At 39.4% G+C, this 20431-nt stretch overlaps 2 protein-coding genes across 3 annotated transcripts in view; both read right to left on the bottom strand.

Moving 5' to 3' along the window:
• Positions 1 to 20431, bottom strand: part of LOC103821325 (serine/arginine-rich splicing factor 7) — a 1055603-nt gene that overhangs the window by 207417 nt on the left and 827755 nt on the right. The gene's annotated exons all lie outside the window — the stretch shown is intronic.
• ALK (ALK receptor tyrosine kinase) overlaps positions 1 to 20431 on the bottom strand; it is a 306382-nt gene that overhangs the window by 198641 nt on the left and 87310 nt on the right. The window contains exon 3 of the mRNA XM_050973237.1: positions 14444 to 14608. Coding sequence (XP_050829194.1) covers positions 14444 to 14608 — 165 coding nt within the window. The remainder of the gene's footprint in view (positions 1 to 14443; positions 14609 to 20431) is intronic.

The following is a 20431-nucleotide window of genomic DNA, read 5'->3' on the forward strand; positions in this document are numbered from 1 at the left end:
ATGCTAGTAAACCCATGGCCTGAATCATGATCTTGAGTCAAGAGCACAGGAAATAAGAAATAGAAGTTTAATCCAGAAATGAGGTAGGATTTAACTCTTTTCTGAAATCATTGCAGCAAGACCACTCTTAATGCATTTAGCAACAATTAATTCACAAAGCCAAAAACAGCTGCACATTGCTGATGCTCTCCAGATGCAAGGTAAGGAATTAAATCATGGGATAATTCAATTGGAAAATTGCTTGTAATTATGGAGAATGCAGCGTCTGCTTGACTCCTCGTGGTGATTGGTAGTTGCTTTAAGAATAGTGAGGTAGTCTGTGCAATGCATGGGGAATACAAACAAGTAGCTGTGTTATGAGAAATCTCATTTAGTTTCACAAAGATATGGTTTTAACATGATTAAAACTGTATTTGCTGACATTAATGATAATCCATTTTCGCTGTCCCATTACTGCCAACAGCCCACAGTCGCACAGAGCACAGCAACGTTCACTGATAGCACCTTCCCTCTGAAGGAGCTCTGAGGGCTTTGCAAACATGCAGAACATGGTCCTGCTCTAAACAAGGACCCAAATAGGCCAGTGTGTCTCACCTCATTTAAAATATGTGGAAGCAAACAGCCTTGTCCTAACAGGTCATTTAAATCTCTGATGCCACAAGGCTGACAGCTGCTGGAAATGAAGAATGGTGCCCCTTCCCTTCAAATGTTAAAACTCTCAGTAGTAACAGAGGAGAAGGCTGCCATAAGGTCTAGTCAGAGACTCTCTAGTACTGACAGCATGGAATACCCAAAAGAAACTGGACTTTTGGACTGACAGCTACCAGTGGAGAACAAGAGCCATCTTGTCATCTCTAAACTGAGCACATGTGTTCTGGAAATAACAGGATGGTTCAGGGTTTTGCCATCTTTCATAGAATAATTTTACCAGAACTGATGCTACTTAGCATTACAACACAGGGTGACAGGGTCTGCTCACTATTTTAAAGTTGGCAAACTCAAAGACCAAACGGCTGCTGTGTGTGATCACATTCCTAGAGAGGCAGTGACTGAATGGGAAAAACACTGAGAAATACTAATTTTCTGTTTCATGGTTTAACCCTTAAAACACACAGCTCTCAGAGTGTAAAACTCCAGTTATGGTAGCTGTAGTTACTATGACATTACATTATCTCTTCTTTAGCTACTGAAATGTTTGCCTGAATTATTTTTTCTTTTCTTTTTACTTTAAAAAGCTTTAACAGAAAAACCATTAAGGAGCAACAGATCAATTATTTACAAGTTGCTTCAAAAATCAATCATCCAGTATCAAAGCTAAAGTTGTTATTTTTAGCATTATTAACTACACAATAATTAAAATTTATTACAAAGTCACAACCCCTCATTAAGTTGCTGTCAATTGAGGAAAAAATTCCTCAAAAGCAATTCGTTTTCTTTAAAGTGATTGTAAAAAGATTCCCATCAATTAAAGAGACATCTGGTAATATGGAAAAGGTGATAATTTATCTCCTTTTCTCAGTGCTAGTACTTTGTAGACCAAAGGTAGTACAGAAGAGAAATTCTAATGGTTTTATCTTGCCCTGAAAAGGAGAACAAACAGCCTTGTGTGGGGCCACATAGACCCAATCTTGCAGAGACAAGCCTTGTATTTCAACCTAATCAAGATTTTCAGCAAATTCTGTAAGTATTTGGGCAATCATAATAAATAGCAAAGTTCTTTGCATGATTTACTGAAGCAAAAACCACCAGAAAATAAAAAAAAACAAGGTAAAACAGCTGCTGCTAAGCAGCAAGGCTTCCAGTGACACAATGCACATTTATATCACATTGTGGCAGTGTCAGGCTTTAAAAACAATCCCAGGCTTTAGCCCAACAATAAGAAGCTAGGAACATCCTCAGCAATTTCACAGACTCATTAAAAATGTAGGCTAGCAAAATGCCACTTCCTGAAGTCTGTACCCCTTCATCCAGCAATCCCAATGATACTTTCCTAGAACAACACAGAAGAGAAAGGTGCCTTTTAGAAAACAGTTTTTAAGAAAAATCAGCAAAATACAACCCACACACAAATAAACAAGGAGCTCTGATTACATTTGGGATTGAAAGAGGTTAATCTGCAGCTCACTCAAACTTCTGCAGTTTGTATTACCAACAGCTTTAGCAACAAGGAATTGTTCAGTAACTCAGTTTCATTTTTAAAGTTTAGCCTGCTGGTAAAAGTAGTGTACTAAGTAACCAATCAAGTAACTGACAAATCTGTTAATTTTTGGAAGTTGTTTAGGCCATTCCTGATGCAGTGCCCATTATGCCATCTTTACACTCAGGGTCAGTTTTGGTGCCCATCCCTCTGGAAGAGATAATGGATATAACATTGACTGAGGCACAGGACAATCAATTTGTTGCTGTAATGAAGTACATTTCACCTGCCCACCCACAAAGCACGCTGAAATGTATAATTTCATTCAGATAAAATAAAAAAACCCCAAACATAGTAGGGAGTGGTTAAAGGCATTGTCTCTAATGTGCCTCTTTTCCATACAGCCAATTCCTGTGTCTTAATTCAGGGATATCCCAGCCAAACTCCTCCATGCAAAACAGCTCTTCCCCCAAGGTAAGCAGAGCTTAACACCCATGTGAGGTGTGAAGCTGTTTGGAGCTCAGTTATTTCAATTACACTTTGTCACTCACTCTGTAATGACAGCGCAGCTCAACAATCACTCAAGCACTGACCCTGCTCCAGCATTTTCTTACAGCTGCCCTTACCTGTCCAGACAAACACCATCCCCTGTAAATCAGTGGAAAGAAATGGAAGCACTCATGCATTACACAAACAGTCACCAAATGCACAATACCAGTATTATTGGAAGCATATTAGCTCACTGCAAGGAAAACCTGAACACCAACTCCCAGCATTTCACCTGCAGTGAAACTCCCCTCAGTCATGGCAAAAGCCCACTGCACAACAGAGCAGGAGGTGCTGTGTTAATGGAAGCCAATGTTCAGTTTCTAAATAGACAGCATTTTGCCTTCTAGTTCTTGAGTATTTTTTAATTTTAAGGCAATTGGGAATAATACTGCTGAATCCAAGCACACCAAATATTCCATAAGTTTCCATATTCAGTTCAGCCTTGCATATAACAAAAATCACTTCTTGGATAGCAAACACCTGCCATTAACCACCTGTTTTGCAAGGTGACCACAGAGAGAAATGCCTGCAACAAGTCAAGCACCAACCCTGAAAATGCCTGGAGTACATTTTAATCATCCCTTGCTTCAAAGCCATTACAATTATCACTGGATTTTTTTTTCAGTGTAACTGGGATCCAGGTTTTCTGTTCTCTAATTAGGTGATCAAATCCTTCAAAGATAAAAACCCCTTCTACACCTATTCACCTTTCTCCATTGATGGATAAAACAACCAGCTACATATGCCACACTGGTAGTCATACTTAAATAAATATCCTTAAAGAAACTTGCTGTTAAAAACATTATTTGTTGCTGTTCACTCAGCTGTTGCCACCAATCACAAATGGCCTGGCATCTTTACTAAGAAGTTGATTATAGAATCTATGCTTGCTTAACAGATACCTCTTTGCTTTGCTGAGTCATTGAGAAGGTCATTACTTTAGGAGTTAGCCACAATTTCTGAATTAAGTTCTACAACATTTTGTAATACTGTCTCATATTCTTGCTTTTTACCCTTAATTAATGATAAAACAAAAATTAACTATCCAAGAAATTAGGTCCTCAGAAATTTTGATTTTCTAATAACATGGCAAGACTGAATACACTGCCCTTAGACACTTGGATAACTAAACCAATGACTACTAAATTAAAACAGCTTTCTCTACTGTGCAACTGGGCACCGAGGCCACTAGAACAATCTTGTCTTTTCCTCCAATCTGAGAAAGTTCAGTTTGTAACATTCCAAGCTGTGTGTCACAGCAAACTTTCACCTCTAATGGAGTGACCTTGTTGACAGGTAGATGAACTTACAGGCAGCGCCTGCCCTATAATACCTGGTACTCTGAAAAGCTGCAATGTTTTAGAGCAGTTAAATACAAAACAACCTCTGTCTCCTCCTCAAATACTTTCACACCTTCAGGAAAAACACAGAAAGTGGAATTAAACCTGCATCCTAATGTTGTTTTAACATGGGCTTTTTGTTTCTTCCACGCTCTGATTAAACACCTTGAAAACAGAACATCCTTGAACCTTCTGCTCAAAATCAATACTGGAGCTCTGCAGCTTGGGTTCTTCTCTGATAAACAAACCTCCTGTGACAGGTGAAGAGGAGTTGTGATCTAACCTTTATTATGCTGTTTAAGTGTCCTGCAAAGTTCTAAATTACTGCCAGAGATGCCTATCTGTTGTACACAGCAAAATGCTTCCCTCCAGTGCCTGACCTTTCCACTTCCCCACTGGAAGCAAAGGAAAGCAACAACATGTCCTCCACTAAAAGCAGCACACAAGGTGAATTATTGTAGTTCAGTCCTTCATCAGCTTTATCCTTTTAACACAGGCAATGGTAACAAAGTAACAAATCTGCTGCTTCTGCTGTTTGAACACCTTTCCAAATGTTGAGAAATCTACTCATCACCTTTTTAACTCGTGTTTAAATGAGATAATTTAGAAAGACAGCCTCTCCCAGAATAGTGGTTAGACCTGCTCACAGGTATAGAAAAGAAAAAAGAAAAAATGCAGAACAATGGCTAAAAGCTCACTATTACATTTCTTAAATTCTTAAGGAAATGCCATTTAGAAGTACGTGGTCCTCGCTTCTCTCATCTCTGTTGTGACACTGAAGCATTCAGCTGACAAGGTTGGCTTTCATTTGACTTTACAACTGATAGGAACCATTAATGTGAACTAAAAATGATTTTTTAAAAACACAGTATTTTCATTTTAACAAAAGACAGTAACTCGTATTTAACTTTTGTAAATTCCTGTTTACTTGGGAAAGGTGAAAGATGAAGGCCAAGCATTTCCAAATTGCTTGCATTTGACTGATGAGAAAGCCTGAGCTGCTGAGACTAAAGGGACTCACAGGGACTTAGAGAAAGCAATTTCCTTACTAGGAGTGGCACACACAATTTAATTTATTGCACAGAAAGGAAATGCTCCTCAACACAGGAACAGGGTCTAGGACTGGAGGTCCCAAATCAACAAAGAGGTATTGTGGTATGTTCCCCAGCAGAGTTACAACATAACATGGAGGGCCACGTTCTATTGCTCCCCTCAGCTCACAGCCTGTCTGAAGAGCAGGGGAACAATTGGGCAAGTCCAGCCATCAGTTTTCTTCCCTCTCATTCTCTCCCAGTATGGTTGTTCCCATCTTCATGCATTATACCATCTGTTTAATCACTGTGCTCTCAAAACAAGCAAGCAAAGAAAACAGATGAAACTTCAGGGATAGCTTCTAGCTCATAATTGAAAGGATGATTATTCATTAGAATCTAGGCAAGTTGCTTGGGGCTGCCAAAACAGGCATTGCATGGTATTATGAAATTTTATTTTTTAAAAGATAGAAAACAGGATTCTCATTCAGTATCTTGGCTTTAATTCTGCAACCTTCCTTGGTTGTTTTGAGTGGGATAAAATCAGGAGGCTGAGTTTAAGCTACTATATGAGAAAACAACTAAGCTCAGGGGTCCCACCCCCTTCAAGGTAATGGTAAACAAAACTAGTTCAGTGAGCTTTAATATTAACAATTTCTGTAAGATTTAACCTCCGAAAGCACACCTAGGGGAGTATTTCTTGCAACACCTCTGAATTAGTACATGTAATTGTGAGAAAAATGAGATATTACAAAAGCATTGGTATCAACACTTCCTTTACAGAATTACATCTAAACAACTTGAAATTAATCAGAAAACTAAGGAAATAAATAGTAAAAAAAAAAAAAAAAAATTTAAAAAAAAAAATCAATCCTCTCTTTGCCCAAATTTACCACAATGGTTAAACTCTACTTGGGTTCAGCTTCATCTACACAAAAATCATGACTGAATCATATTTTCTCTACCACTGTTCTAAATTTCCAATTTCTTATCTCTGATTAATTAGCTCTGTTCTTGGCAAGAGTCACAGCAGTGACTCTTAGCTTTTAAAATTCTGTGTCTCTTTTAATGTATTCACCCAAGCATAGGTGTGCAAGATAAGTAGTGTAATACAACAGTCTACCATTGAGAAGAATAACAGCAAAAATGCTTCAGTTCTTGTCAATCTGATGATGTTTTTAACAGAATCTCACAGAAGAATTGTGTAGAAAATCCCACATGATAACATCTGTTCATTACCAGCGGCGCAAGCCAACTTCATGAAGAAAACACTGGGGACCAACAGGCCCCAAGAATTGTTAGTGGTGGTTAAGGTGCAAGGGACAAGTTTGGCACAGCAGGGAACACAACTCACCACGGTGAGCTTTACTTTCTCCCTGCTTTAACCACCCTGGGCTTTAGTTCCTCTCTGACAACAGGGAGAAACCCTTCTCCCAGCTCCTCAAAACCATACCTAGAGCCTTATTTAGTAGAGCAGTCTCAGAGCCTCCTAGGTGGGGTGCTGGAGAAGCACTGGTTATTGTAGTGTTTGGCAATGGATGTAGTTAGACCCTGCTTGGTAAGGATAGCCAAAATGTAGCCAAAGGGGCTGCCAGGCTCACAGGGTCTTGCTGATACTTCTTTACCATACTTTGTATTTTTGTGTACAGAGCCATATGTGTGAACTGTCATTGGCATGGTAACAAAAAACACACAAAATAGAAGAAGCAGGTAGGCTAGAAAGAAAGCCAAACTACCAAATAACTTACTAATACATTGAAGGTTTTTTTTGTGCAAATGTGAGTTCTCCATGCTTAAAAAGTTCAGTTAAAAAAAAAAATCTCCGAACACAACATATGCATAGACATACACAAGCATTTCATGATAATGGACTTTGTCCCTACACTACAGAGGAAAAAAAATTACATATGTGTGTTAATCTGGTAGTCTTTTCCTATAAAAATGTCAAACACGGCCAAGAGCAGGACACACTTCCCTCCAGCTGTCCTTTTAATATGCCTCTCATCTTGCCAAGGAGAAACTGTCATTAGGAGTGAGAAAGAGACCATTTTATAAGCCATTTATTCTTCATTGTCTCTGCCTTTTCTGGATAAACTTGTTGGAGTACATTAGTCACAGGTATGCAGCAAGCCATTAGAGCATACTAACATCTGATGTACACTGAAATTAATTTTTCTTCTTCAGCTCAGGGAAGAGACTGCAGGACGTTGCATGGAAGCCTTCACTGAATTAAGGCATGAACAAACAAGATTTCTAAAACCAACAAACCCACATGCCTCTCCACAGTCTGTATAAATACATACCTACTCTATAAATAAACACACTGTCCTACAGAGAGACAATAATTTGCCTCTTTAGAGCAGGCCCATTAAAGGGAAATAATTTTGCAATAACAAAGCACAAGTGTAGTCCTATTGAGAAGAGCAAGCTGCAAAATGGAAGGAACACCTGGTCCATTTTTTGTACTGACAGAGAATGAGCTGGAGTCAGATCCCTATAAAAAGGCTGTGTTTTTCCTCCTCCATAGCCCAGTGGACTCTGGAAGTAAGTTTGGTTTGCATTTAGTGTCTTAATGTTGCATAAATTCCTATGGGTATGTGTTGTAACACTTGATACATTTATATTGCCAAATTGAGTCTCCAAATCTAAATCTCATCTCGAACAGCCAGAACTATTTGCTGTAAATAATATTTTTAATTCTAAACCCCCTGTTTGTATACAAATAACTTGATAGTCAATCCTACAAATCCACAAATCTCTCATTTGCAGTAAGACTGATGAATAATTTTCAGTCTGTGTTACTTCCAAACCTCACTTAATTCTTCTACTGTTTCACTTGTGGTATGTAGCTCATTCTTCAACTCACATACAACAATTATTTCCACTGAGACTAACTAAATCTTAAAGAAAAAAAATATAGGAAACTGAATCCCACTTGAACTAAATGAAAGTACAAAAGTTCACAAATCTTCATGGGATACCTGCAGTCTATCTGAAGGCATATAAATAATAAAACTAGGGTGGCATCATATCATATCTTCTTAAGGACTATTCAGCCATCTGGACTGAACCAGGATGATCCAAATTCTTCTCCAACATTAGAAGGATGCAATAAACATTCATGTTTGCAAGTTTGGGTTTTTTTGTCAAAATTTGTGACAGGTTCAAAAACATTTTTCCTCCAACAGTTCTTGGTTTGTTGTTTCTTTTTCCAGGCCTAAGGTGTCAAGATCTCAAACTCCATGGAATGATTTACTAAATAAGAAATACCTCTGATATCTTGTTCAAAAGACACGTTAGCTGGATCAAGTAGACAAGATCAAGGCATATCCTCAAACCAGTGTAAGAATTAATGTAAAGGGAAAACTTTTCTCTGTCTAGTGTGAGCCCAGCTACTCTCCTTACTCTTTACTCTTTTTCCCTGGCAAATAGCTATCTTCTTCTAAGAGAATTTACACACACACCCTTTTCTTTTTTGTGGAATTTTAAGTGATACAAGTATTTTTTTTGACCTTTACATGAAAAATAACTTATCACCTACTTATTTCTTGCAAGCCCAACCTGATTTATACTCTCTTGTTTTGTTAATAAAGTGATAATCTGAAACAAAGTATTATTATCTTTTATTATCTGCCTCATTCTTCTTTGTCTGAGGAATCATAAATTAAAGTCAACAGCCATTTTATAATCCTGCAGTTCATTTTCATCCATTTGCTAATATGCTCAGTGCCTTAGCCTTGCTCCATTTCTTTAGTAATAATTATAAAAATTAAAACCACATTGTGTTAATGCAGATACTTCTTGTTTTAGAACTTACATAAGAGCTTTTCAACTAATCAGTGGCTGGTTGGGGCACTGTCCTCATTCCTCTCCCACTTCCCTGCCATCCTTCATGAAAGTTTAATCTACATTTCCCATTAAGAAGTTGTCTCAACCAGAGTTCACATTTGCACAGGGAGGCGAATTACTTTTTTGATTTTTATTTGGAATGGTGGTCAAATTTCCACAACTTATCTCTTCATCTGAAATTTTTATCAAGCAGCTGCTTATTCTCCTGGTCTTGAAATCTTCAAATCACAGAAGCAGAAATTCACTTACTTATCTAGAATCACAAGATGTAAAAGAGAAGCAGGCAACTTGCTTGCATGACCATAGTCAGGAGCAGTCAAGACTCTAATCCTTCCCATTTAAAACTGCACTTTTGGTTAGAAACAGATCACTCTGAAATTTAATCAGACCTGGACTCAGTTTGCATGCGGCTGTTTTGGGTACACTGCTACTGGTCCTGCCTCCTTAAATACAAAGGACTAACTCTGTAGTAGTAGTTCTCTCTCTTCCTTGCAGGATTTGACCAGAATGAAGCCCCAACTGTGGTCTCAGATCAGGGACCACAATTCCTGCCTGCCAGGGTCCCTGGGCTACACAGCAATGCAGGAAGCTGAGCCTGTGCTTCTGTGGAGGAGGGAAAATGCAGCACTGGAATAAGGTAACAGGAGAGGTGAATTCTGAAGAGTCCCACTTGCTGATGGCTCTTATACTATCCCTGATGGATGTCAAACTCAGTGCTGTATCCTAGAGGCCCCCACAGTACAGGAAACTCTGGGTTTGACTCAAGAATTGAGAGGCATAGAATTTATGGCTGGTTTGACCCATGTCAGATTTATCAGAGAGGCAAATGACTCTTGAGCATGACAAAAACACACATCCACACAGCTGAAAGTGCAATTTCCTTGGTCTACAAACTCCTTCCTTCTAACCACAGACTGGGCTGTCTCACCTGCCTCCTTAGGAAACACTTCCACAGTTCCAAGATCTCCAGTTCCTCCTGTTCCATTACGATTGACTGCAGTGCATTTGCTGGTATAATATATTATGAAGGGTCATGAATAATTAAAAATTAATCACACTTGTCAAAATAAATAAATGCAGTCAGTGATGCAGAATGCTTGAATTTTTTATATAGTCTTTTTGCTTATTCATGAATTAAAAAAGTCTTGTAATCCACAATGGATTGCCTACTCATTGCAGCTTGTACAGGCCCCATGCAGATCCCAACAGTGGAGGTTTTCCTGTCAGCCTTTAGCACATCACTGGAACTTTAACCTTGCATCTCTGACCCTGCAGAAAGTTACATAACTCCAGCAGATCTTCAGGGACTTAGCTGGCAGATACACCAGTGATTCTCTCACTCACTGGTTTGCTTATAACATGGGGGTGAACAGAGGAAAGTGAAGCATTCTAGCATAAATTTAAAAAATCAAAACCTTGATAGCCTCCCTAATCTACATTTCTACAGGCAAACAGTCCAGCAGTTATTCCTACCAAATACTCAATTTCTGCATGGTTTGACGGCATTCCCAAGGCTTGAAAAGAAGAGCAAATAATAGTAAATGTTTAAATAGCAACTTTTCTCTGACAGTCTAAATTGGTCTAAAACTGTTAAAGCATTTCTATCTTTTTTCAAAGGGATCCTGAGCCTGAGCTGGGAGGTGAGCCAGGAACACACCAGCACACCAACCCCATCAGACCAAGGAGCCATTGACTTTCAACATTTGGCTCTGAGAACAGACAGCTGGAAATAGAAAATGAAAAAGAATGTATGAACAGGGAGAGCAAACAGTTGTCCCTCACCACTCCTGGACTTCAGGGACTGGTCACATGAGGACTTTCTGGGCCAGAAAAAGTTCTACAGAGAATTTAGTACCTGTAACTATTTCTCTTCCCTGCACATATCCTGTCAATTTGCACAGCCACAGAAGGTTCCAGCAACAACAATACCCTGGGAAGAACGTTCCACAGTTTCACTGTTTGTTAAATACTGAGGGATCTCCTTTTGTTTTGCCTGACACCTACTAATTTTTGCTTGATGTTGTTCAATACTGTATTAGAAGAAATATCAAATATTCCTTCTGTACTCATCCTTTCAGAGCTTTACCTTGGGAGTTCATAAACCTTTATACATATTTTATAAATTTCTGATTTCTACACAACCCTGCATGTATTCCTTTAAATGCTTCATGCAGGCAGGGTAGCCCAAGTAAATTTAAGTGTTCCTAGAAGACAACCATTACATACTTTATCATCTTTGTTTCTATTCTTTAAAAACTTTCCCAGCTGTACTAAAAGATTTTTGATGCATGGAATCTAGACAGAAGACTGAGTTCTAAAAACAGTTACTGCCCCACACATTTATACTATAGCATACTGTTCCTATTTTCCACTCCCTTCCCAGTGAGCCCCCAAATCACATTTATTTTGTGACTGTACTGAGGTGATGCTTTCACAGCTCTGTTCTTACACTTTAATCAGCTTAAATGACAGTACCCAGCTCAGAATCTGTCTGCATATATGCCAAGCTCTGATTGTGTCTCCCACCACCTCAATTCAAATAACCTGCACTAAATTTCACCTGCCACTATTAGCTGGTTAAGCATCCCTTTTCAATTCCTTGCAAACCAGACCTTCAGTCTTTTACCCTGAATAATTTAATATCAAACTCTGCCACCTCACCATCTATTACTATCCAGAAGATCAATGATTTGTGTGACACTACTGCTGAACATGCCAAGTGAGTGGATTGCTCAGCTGTGACTGCAACCAGATGCTGAGACACCAGGAGATAGCTCTTCTCTAGGAGGCTTAATCCATGCTGACTTCTTCTGATTTCTTGACACTGAGCTGTATGATGCTGCTGGGACAGGAGCAAAAATACAGAAATTTGTCCAATGTGTCTCTCTGGGAGATCTACCAATGATTTTCTACTGAATGTTTTACAGAAACTCATGTGAAGCCTAATGAATCATACCAGAGGCATTTGTCTCTATCAATGTCTTGCCATGACTTGATAACCAAGTGACAAGGATGAGCTAAACCATCCCAAAATCTAGTTAAGCTATCTGTTTATCTCTGTGCATTACTGTCTGCAAAGGAGATGAAATGAGATTGAGATAATTGCAAGTACAATTTGCAGGAAACAGTGGGGGTTGGAACTACTGTGCTTAATTATTTCAGATTGAAACAGACCACACAACTATCTGTGCCAAACAGCTGTAATTAAAGTGATTTAAAATAGAGAGATGCTAGCTCCAAGTGTTGATTTTCAAATGAGTCTTTATACATGCAAGAGTTACAGTCATCGATGAGTTACAGACCTACAGCTCCACTGAAAAAAAATTCCCACCATGTCCAACATGCCTGGCAATTTTAAAAAACAAGCCCACACATACACAAGCAAATAAACCACACAAAATAATCTACGCTAATGCCCCACAAATCTAAATCCACTCAATCAATTTGACACTGGTTACCTGCCCCACAGAATAAAGGAAAACAGCAGAACACAAGTTTCAGCCTGAATTGCCTATATTCCAGATGAGAACCTCCAACCTTTGGGCTTAGAAATAAAATTTTAACACAACAGGCAATTGGAAATCATCAACCAATACCACCTTTGGCTTTGGGCTGCAGGGCCAGCCAACAGTCCCCTTTCTCCTGCTTTGATAGAAATACAAAATTGAGTTAGACAAAGGTGTAACTTCACTGAAAGGATCCAAAAGAATCTTACATTGACAACACATAGCACCATGGGGTCCTGGCCAGGCTCTTTACCTGGAACAATTCATTTACTTCCTTGTGGGTTTTCCCCCCACTCCAGGAAAATTACAGCTACTCTTCTCAATTCAAAACAAAGTTTTAAATCCTAAATTTCAGGGGCAGACAGCTTGCACTAGAATTTAAGAAAAAGCAGAACAAAACAAAAATTCTGATTTACCTCAAACTTTCCCTGAACTGTACCTTTGTAGGAAGCAATTCAGGCTGCGTGGGGATGTTTATTGATGCGGAAATTAGAAGATATTTGCATGCAGCACAAATGTGGTCCATCTGCTTTACACACGACACAGATCACACCAAAATGACTTGGTCTGCTGATGAATCAATGGGCCTTAAAAGTTAATTTATAATGGCTGTCTAGGGAAAAGTACTATACTATTGGTATGGATGAGAAAACAGAATATGAATGAAAGCAGCACAGAAAATCTCCTCAATATTTGCCTGAACATAAGAACTGTCACAAACAGCCAGACTGCAGCTCTGCAAAGTCAAATTCTGTCTCCAATGCTGGCTCCTAAGAAAAGAATTCTTTCACTTGCAGCTCTTTGTGTAAGAGGCTGCTTGACTCTAAACAGACTATTGAATTCAACATCCAGTGATGAATGTATTCTGCAAGAATTCACCTGATCTTTCTTTAAACTTGCACACACTTCTGGCCCCACAACATTAATTCATGTATTTTATTAGCACCGTTTATTCAGGTACTACATGAAAAATGTCTCAGCTTGCTTGTTCTAAACCCAGAGCCCACCAACTTCACAGCTGCTTTCCAATGCTCTTCAACCTGCTTTTTAAAGACCTCTAACCCCTGCCATCCGAGACTGAATAGGGAATCAGTCTGTTCAGTTTTTCCTACTATGGAAACTGTTCCATATCCCTTGAAATTTTTGTTTTCATTCCTGACACGTCTTTATTCCCCTGGATAAAGTTTGTAGCTCTAACTCCTCCATTTTCATTTTTGTAAATCCATTCTCATCAACACCACCTTCCAGAGAGAAGTTCCAAGTAGGTGTCACTAACAGCTGAAAGGGTGTTAAGAATTTTTCTGCTTTCCCAGGACTATAAGAGCACAAATATCTAAAAATCTTTTCAGAATTTACAATCTTAATAAAATATGCTGCTGTTCACAGATATGATCATAAGCAGAAAAAGTAATTCTGTGAAACCACATTTTTTCCAAGAAAAAAAAAAAGGTCAGCTGCACTCCCCTCTTTTGAGACCTCCTAGCTCTCTTTAGAGACATGATCTTTTTTGTTATACTAAGGACAAAGCCCATCTTTGTTTTCTTACCAAACAGAGAACCTAAGCCCTGGATGGAAGGATATTGCCCAACATGGTCTGCAAACACACAAGTGGCAAACAGGACCTAGAGCAAAGATAAGGCCAGACTCTTCCAAACACTGAATGACCTTAAACATGGGCACCATAGCACAGTTTTCATCCAAATATCAGCCGTGGCATGGGCCAGCCCAATTCAGATTTTACACAAGACTGTATTTGATACTTTGCTTCTGAGATATATGATGGAGCTTTCCTTTAGGTGAAAACAGATCTCTCCTGTGCAGAACAACCCCCTTTTGTTTGCCACTTTGTTTTCACTCACTCTCTGTTGAGGCAAAGGGATTATAGCTGTCTTTAGCACTTCAGGGAAGCATGTTTGTTTGGGCAGCACTTTGGGGTTTTCCGTGATGGTTATTTTAGGGGGTGGCAGCAAGGGTGTTTTTATTTAAAAACTGACCACTACTGATGGCATTGCACAGCTGTATTCATCTTACCTTTGGGTGTGCTCTCAGAGTGATCTCTCTCAGGCCCATCTGGGAGGTTTAGCTGCAAGATTTCCTCTGCATTCAGTCTGACCCAGGCATTGTTGGGGGTTTCCTGATCTTTTGAGGTAAAGGAATATTCCAGCTCACAAGGAGATTCAAAGTTGCAGTCAAATACTGGAAAAAGAAAATGGACACAAACCACGCCAGGTTAATTAAATATGGTGTCTTCTGTGCTTAAAGGGAGCTATACATACATGTGCATGCACATTCATTTTGTACTTCAGTAAGTTAGGGCTTGATTTTCTTTCCATAATGAGGTAAAAAGAAATAGGGAATTCTGTAAACAGACAGGCAAATTGGGCCTGAAATGGGCTGCACAGGAAGATCCATTATGGAGGCAGCAGCAAATCAAAAGGAATGCCCAAGAGCCAGTAATTCCCCTTCAGGACAGGTCAAAGGGCAGCTCAGGCTAAAGTGGAGAAAGACATCATCTGAATTGAAAGGAAAATAGCTTAGTCAAAGGATGAAATGGGACAGAAAGCCAATCTCTTCAGGGATACTGGTTCAACCAGGACCATTGGAGTGCCAAGACTCCTCAAAAGACTGACACCCATGTTTCACCTCAGTGAGCACAGGTCTCTACAAAGAGAGTCATCTATCCTGGGCATTTGGAATGTGCTGGAAGCCATAGGGACTATACCCCAGGAGGTGACATTCTGACCCCAGGGTGTGAAACTCTTTCCTGAGACAACAGAAGTAGCAAAAACCTGACTGCTGCTGCAGAACTTTAGCCTCCAGGCAGCACAGCAGCAACTTCCTCTAGCAGAGATTTCTCTTTTTGAGATGTTTCCCTAGGGAAACCCATTACCTTTGCTGGTACAACTATGATTCACTTCCCAGGGTCCAGTTTACCATCACACCACAGTTCAAGCTGCTTAACACAACATGCAGCGACAACCTGCAAGGATTTACTTTTAATTGCCAAGATCATTAATTTTTCTGGAATGCCCAGTATACATTTGCTTTTGTCACCACAGTCAGCACTCAGCACAATATTCAGAAAGAGAAAGAAATGGTTTTAGAATTAACTCAGTGTTTCTGAAGAGGCTAGATCCATTTGAAAAAGCCAGGGAAAAAAATTCAGCTGCTCCTCGGCGTATTCTGCGCCTTCTGTCTTGCCATACGATGCAGGCGAAAGAAATAATCTGAACCGACATTAGTGAAATTAACTGATTTTTTTAAAGCTTCAATTACATTCTCTGTTAAACATCTAATTTCTTCTTTGTGGGCACAGATTTATGTAGTTCAGCCTATTCTCCTGGTGATAAAATATTTTCTCATCTGAAGGTTAATACTGTTGCCCTCTTGCTATACTTTTCCCAGCTAATTTCCCTTTTTAACAGCAAGCTGGAAAGAACAGAGTATTTTTTCCAGTTTATATTTGATTTTCTTAAACAAGTGCTTTAACATTCACTCAGCATTCTAAATACTTCAGCGCCAGGGAAACCATATAACATTTGGAGTCAATTTACAGCACAAGCAACAGTAGCAAGGATTACACACATTTCCTTAAATCGAAATGCACAAGCCTCTACTCTCTTCAGGCCCCTAAATTATCAATATAAATTTCATGATACATGAAGCACACTTCAATTTAGGCAGAGGGGAACTGTGGATATATTCATGCAGTTTGCTACTGCAATATCATATGCAAACCTAAGATCACGTATTTCTAGTCCTTTAGATGGTCTTTAAAAAAAAAAAAAAACCAAAAAATGAAGCCAAACCAAACCAAAAAAGCCCAAAAAAACCCAACAAAAACAAAAAAACACCAAAAACCCACCATAAAACACCAAAAACAAACCCAAAAAACCAAAAACCAAACAAAATATTTTTTGAACTAAAGTGTTAGGAGTCTGGTTAACTTTGCAGCTAAGCCCAGATGGACAAAAGAGCAACCAAACACTGAAGTATAGTTTACAGAACATATATTATCTTTAGTAGTCACAGGGAACACCTTGAGCAGTGTGTGTTTTAAGGCACTGTCAAAAAAAATATGGAGGGGAGAAACACAGCTCATACAAGGATTTTTTTGATGGAACTCACTGGATGACAAATGAGAAAGCCCAAGCCAAGGACCACACATGGCAAAACCAATCATTACAAATGAACTATTTCATTCTTTGTGCACTTCTCTTCCTGATCAATCTCATATTTTCTTCAGCTTTCCAGCAGTTGCTGCTGCTTCCCCTCCTGCCAGCTGCTGGGAACAGAAGCCTTTGTGCTCTCTAACCCTCCTGACCCAAGAAGAGGGGCCCTTCAGGGATACCCAAAGGCACTCTCATTCTCCTCTCCAGTCCCCCTGACTGTCTGATTGTGGTGCCACAAGCACTCAACGGCCAGCTCTGCTCCCACTTTGCTCTCCCTTGCCAGAATCCCCTTCTCAAAAGAGAGCTATCAATCAGCTGTGGAGCCCTTGACACAGCGGGCCTCTGACCTACAACTGGTACAACTTAATTGGGGTAAGTGATTAAATACCAGGCACTGCTCATAACCAGAGCTGTGATGTCTGCAGACAGCTAAAGCCTCTGCCTGGAGCAGGGAAAGTAAAGGAAGAAAAGGCAAGCAGCAATGCCACTTCCTTCCCTGCTGTCCTCTTTTTGCAGGGGTTCCATACTGCTGTCTCCTTATCACAAAAGTTTCACACCTTCTTGGTGTTTCTCGTGGGCAGCTCCTCTGAGCACTGACTCCTTCTTCTTCACAAAGCAGCCAGCTGATTCCAGTTCCCTTCTCAAGCAGCCATCCCACTCTTTTATAGCACTCTTCTCTTCACTGGTTACAGCTGCGCCCTGTTAAAGTCAGGCCTATTCCTCAGCTTTGACAATTGTCCCAGCTGCATCTCCTTAGGGGTTAGATTACTTTCTACACTATCTTTATTTTCTTATATTCTATCCCCCTACACCTCCCTTGCAATGAAGGGCTTGCAGAGTGGGCATGATCTAACACGCCTGCTGTGGTCACACTGAACGTCCTTCAGTACAGGTGGTTCCTTGGAAAGGAGAGAGACTGGCTCACACATCCGACAGCGCCTGTGATTCAGTGGAAACACACTTGCAACTTCTACATGATTCAGTAATCTCCTCACATCACCAGAACATCAGTAGTTTTTACAAGATCCTATTTAAAATAGTCCTGTATCAGACACAAATTTCAGGGCTATTATCCTATTCAGTAGAAAGAAATGATGACAAAGAAATACTATCTGATGCAACACAGAAAAATCTATGCAAACAGCATCCAGTCTTCCAAGGCTAACATTAACTTCCTACCCTCAGGCTTTCCTTCTTCCACAATGTCCTTCACTATCGACAATGTAATATACCTCATAAAAAAAGAATTATATAATTTTTTTTCACTGAGAAGCTGGTCTTGGTGTGTTAGCTATTACAAGATCACATAAGCCACACTTGCAAATACAAAACCCGCATAATACTTGAATTGCTGCCACAAATCACCTGCCATTTTTTTATACCTCTGCATAAAAAAATAGTGCTTCTCTTTCCTTTTTCACTTTTGTCTTAACATTTAAAAGCTACACCAAGTTTATTGTTCCCTTGCCCAGTTAAGCACAGAAAGCAGTAGCCATGTGCCTTTGGAAGCTGGATAAAGACCATTTGGCCTTTTTTGTTTAACTGAAAAACTAAACACTGCACAAAAGGGAATTAAAATTAACACAACCTCCAGGGGTTATTTTTTTAAACCCACTATCAATATAAATTGACTAGGTACAGAGGTTTTGGACTTGAATACTGTGCCCAGTCAGTAAAGTGGGAGGATTTTTTGTGACTTCTGATTTTCTAAAAGAGATGTCACAGAGATTTAAACCAAGTACAAGCATTTATGTCACAGCTATATTGACACTACAGATCATAAATGCTCTACATGAGTTTAAGATCCATATAAAAAAAAAAAGCAAAGTCTCTTCCTAAATAATAAATAAAAAACCCCAAAACAGAACAAACAACTCTTTGTCCAGCAACCTCTTTTATCCACAACTGCTGGGCATGAGAGAGACAGAACAGATAATTTATTAGAAGTCTATTTCATCATCATCACGCCTTTAAAGCAGAAACAAAAGTGATGCTTTTAATCAAAATAAGATAAAAACCTGTTTAAGAAAGGCTGTAAATATAAATCAGTTCAGCTTTTGGTATGTAAAAAGATACAGAATATTAACCACAGACTGAAAAGCCAATTAAGCTACTATTCAATTGAAAAGACACTGGAATCTGTGTATGTCCAATTATGTTAGAGTCTTGTGAGCGTCTCAATTTATTTATTTTTTATCAACATACCTAACTACAATAATTTGTGCACAGAAAACTAAAATATCTGTCAGCCACATCTGTTTCAATTAAACTGATTAGAGTTTTCTAATAAACAAACGCCTTAAAATAGTACTGTAACTAATACACCAAAGCACAGTAATCAGTGGGAAGGATTCTTTTAGATTGCAGCAGGTCAGATTCTGGATCATTGACTTTTGGGCCATCTTGGATCATTTGTGTAACCATGCACCACAGAAATATACCTTTTTTAGAATAAAAACAACCTAATATTAAGAGACTGAGTAAATTTAAAAACAAAAAAAAAAAAAAAAAAACAAAAAAAAAAAAAAAACCAACAACCAAACAAGCTGCTTGTGAAGAAACTACTCTGATTTTCTTTTCTTCAGCTGCCCAACAAAAGATTAGGTTTATTTGGACTAAACCACATCTCCTTTCAAACATAAAAATCTTACCAGCAGGTAGTTTCCGCTTGGACAGCTCCTTTCTAGTTCTACATGTGTCTGGCTTCAAAAGGTCCTTTTCCCTCCTGGTCTGCTGACTCCTACCAATCACTCCTCAATTACTCTCAGCTGAGCACGCTTTCAATAGGGTGTGGCTGCTTTCTCAGCACTCTACCACGGCCAAGGGAGCAGAGAGAGGTTCTCTTTTCTCAGTAGGACCAGCTCAGAGGGGGACATCTCACTGACACCTCATCAGCCTGCACATGACTAATTTGTACTCCATCCCCAGCCAAATGCACAATGTAAAGGTCGCTCACACCGATCAAGTCAGGATCACAGTCTCCCTCAAGAACTCCTTCAGCAGCAACACACAGCAGCTGTGTAGAAACAGATAAAATATTCTTGCACAGGATGTCTTTTTTCAATACAAATATTGGCAGATATTCCTTGTGGAGGAGACATAATTTAAATTGTGTAGTAGAGATCTGCTCTGCTGAGTGAGCTTTGAGACCTCCATCAATACCCACTAACCTCTATTTTACTCATGTTATAAGGCCTATAAGCTTTTAATTTATGACAGGGAAATGACAAATTGATTTTCCAGTTATTAATCCTAGTGACAGAGCCAGTTCCTAAAGCCTTCCCATTCCCTCTGAGTACAAAAGGGCACAGGGCATTCAATCTAAGGATTTCAATTGCCTCATCAGGCCTTTCTGAATTTCTGTTCACCAAACCAGGGTGCACATGTGGGGTGCCACAAAGACGCCTGCAGTTATAAGTATTTCTCCCTGAAAATAGAACATAAATAGGGGACACTGTGCTCTCTGGCTGTCAGCTCACCTGCCTGATGAACATCCAAGGAGGTCCCAAATACAGGCCAGGACCCTGGAAGTGAGAATTTCTTGCTGGCACAAAGAGGAGATGAAACTTCTTGCAAATTAATTCCTGGTGCTGTATTTTAGCTTTGCAACTGGAGGCACAGCAGCAATTTAAAACAAGGGAATCTACCACAGGATGGAAAGGGCACAGCAGAAAAGCCCAAAGGAAAAGGGGAAAAGGTGTTGGCAGTCACACAAATTCAAGAGCAAAAACAATTGCGGGGCTTAACTGCCTTGTTCCTGCTGAGCAAGCAAGTCTGAAGAGACAATTTCACCTATTTCCTTCCATTGTCTAGCCCTGAGAAAGGGCAAACTTCACATTTTAAGGGA

The sequence above is a fragment of the Serinus canaria genome, chromosome 3 (genome assembly GCF_022539315.1).
Source record: "Serinus canaria isolate serCan28SL12 chromosome 3, serCan2020, whole genome shotgun sequence".
Taxonomy (NCBI): Eukaryota; Metazoa; Chordata; class Aves; order Passeriformes; family Fringillidae; genus Serinus; species Serinus canaria.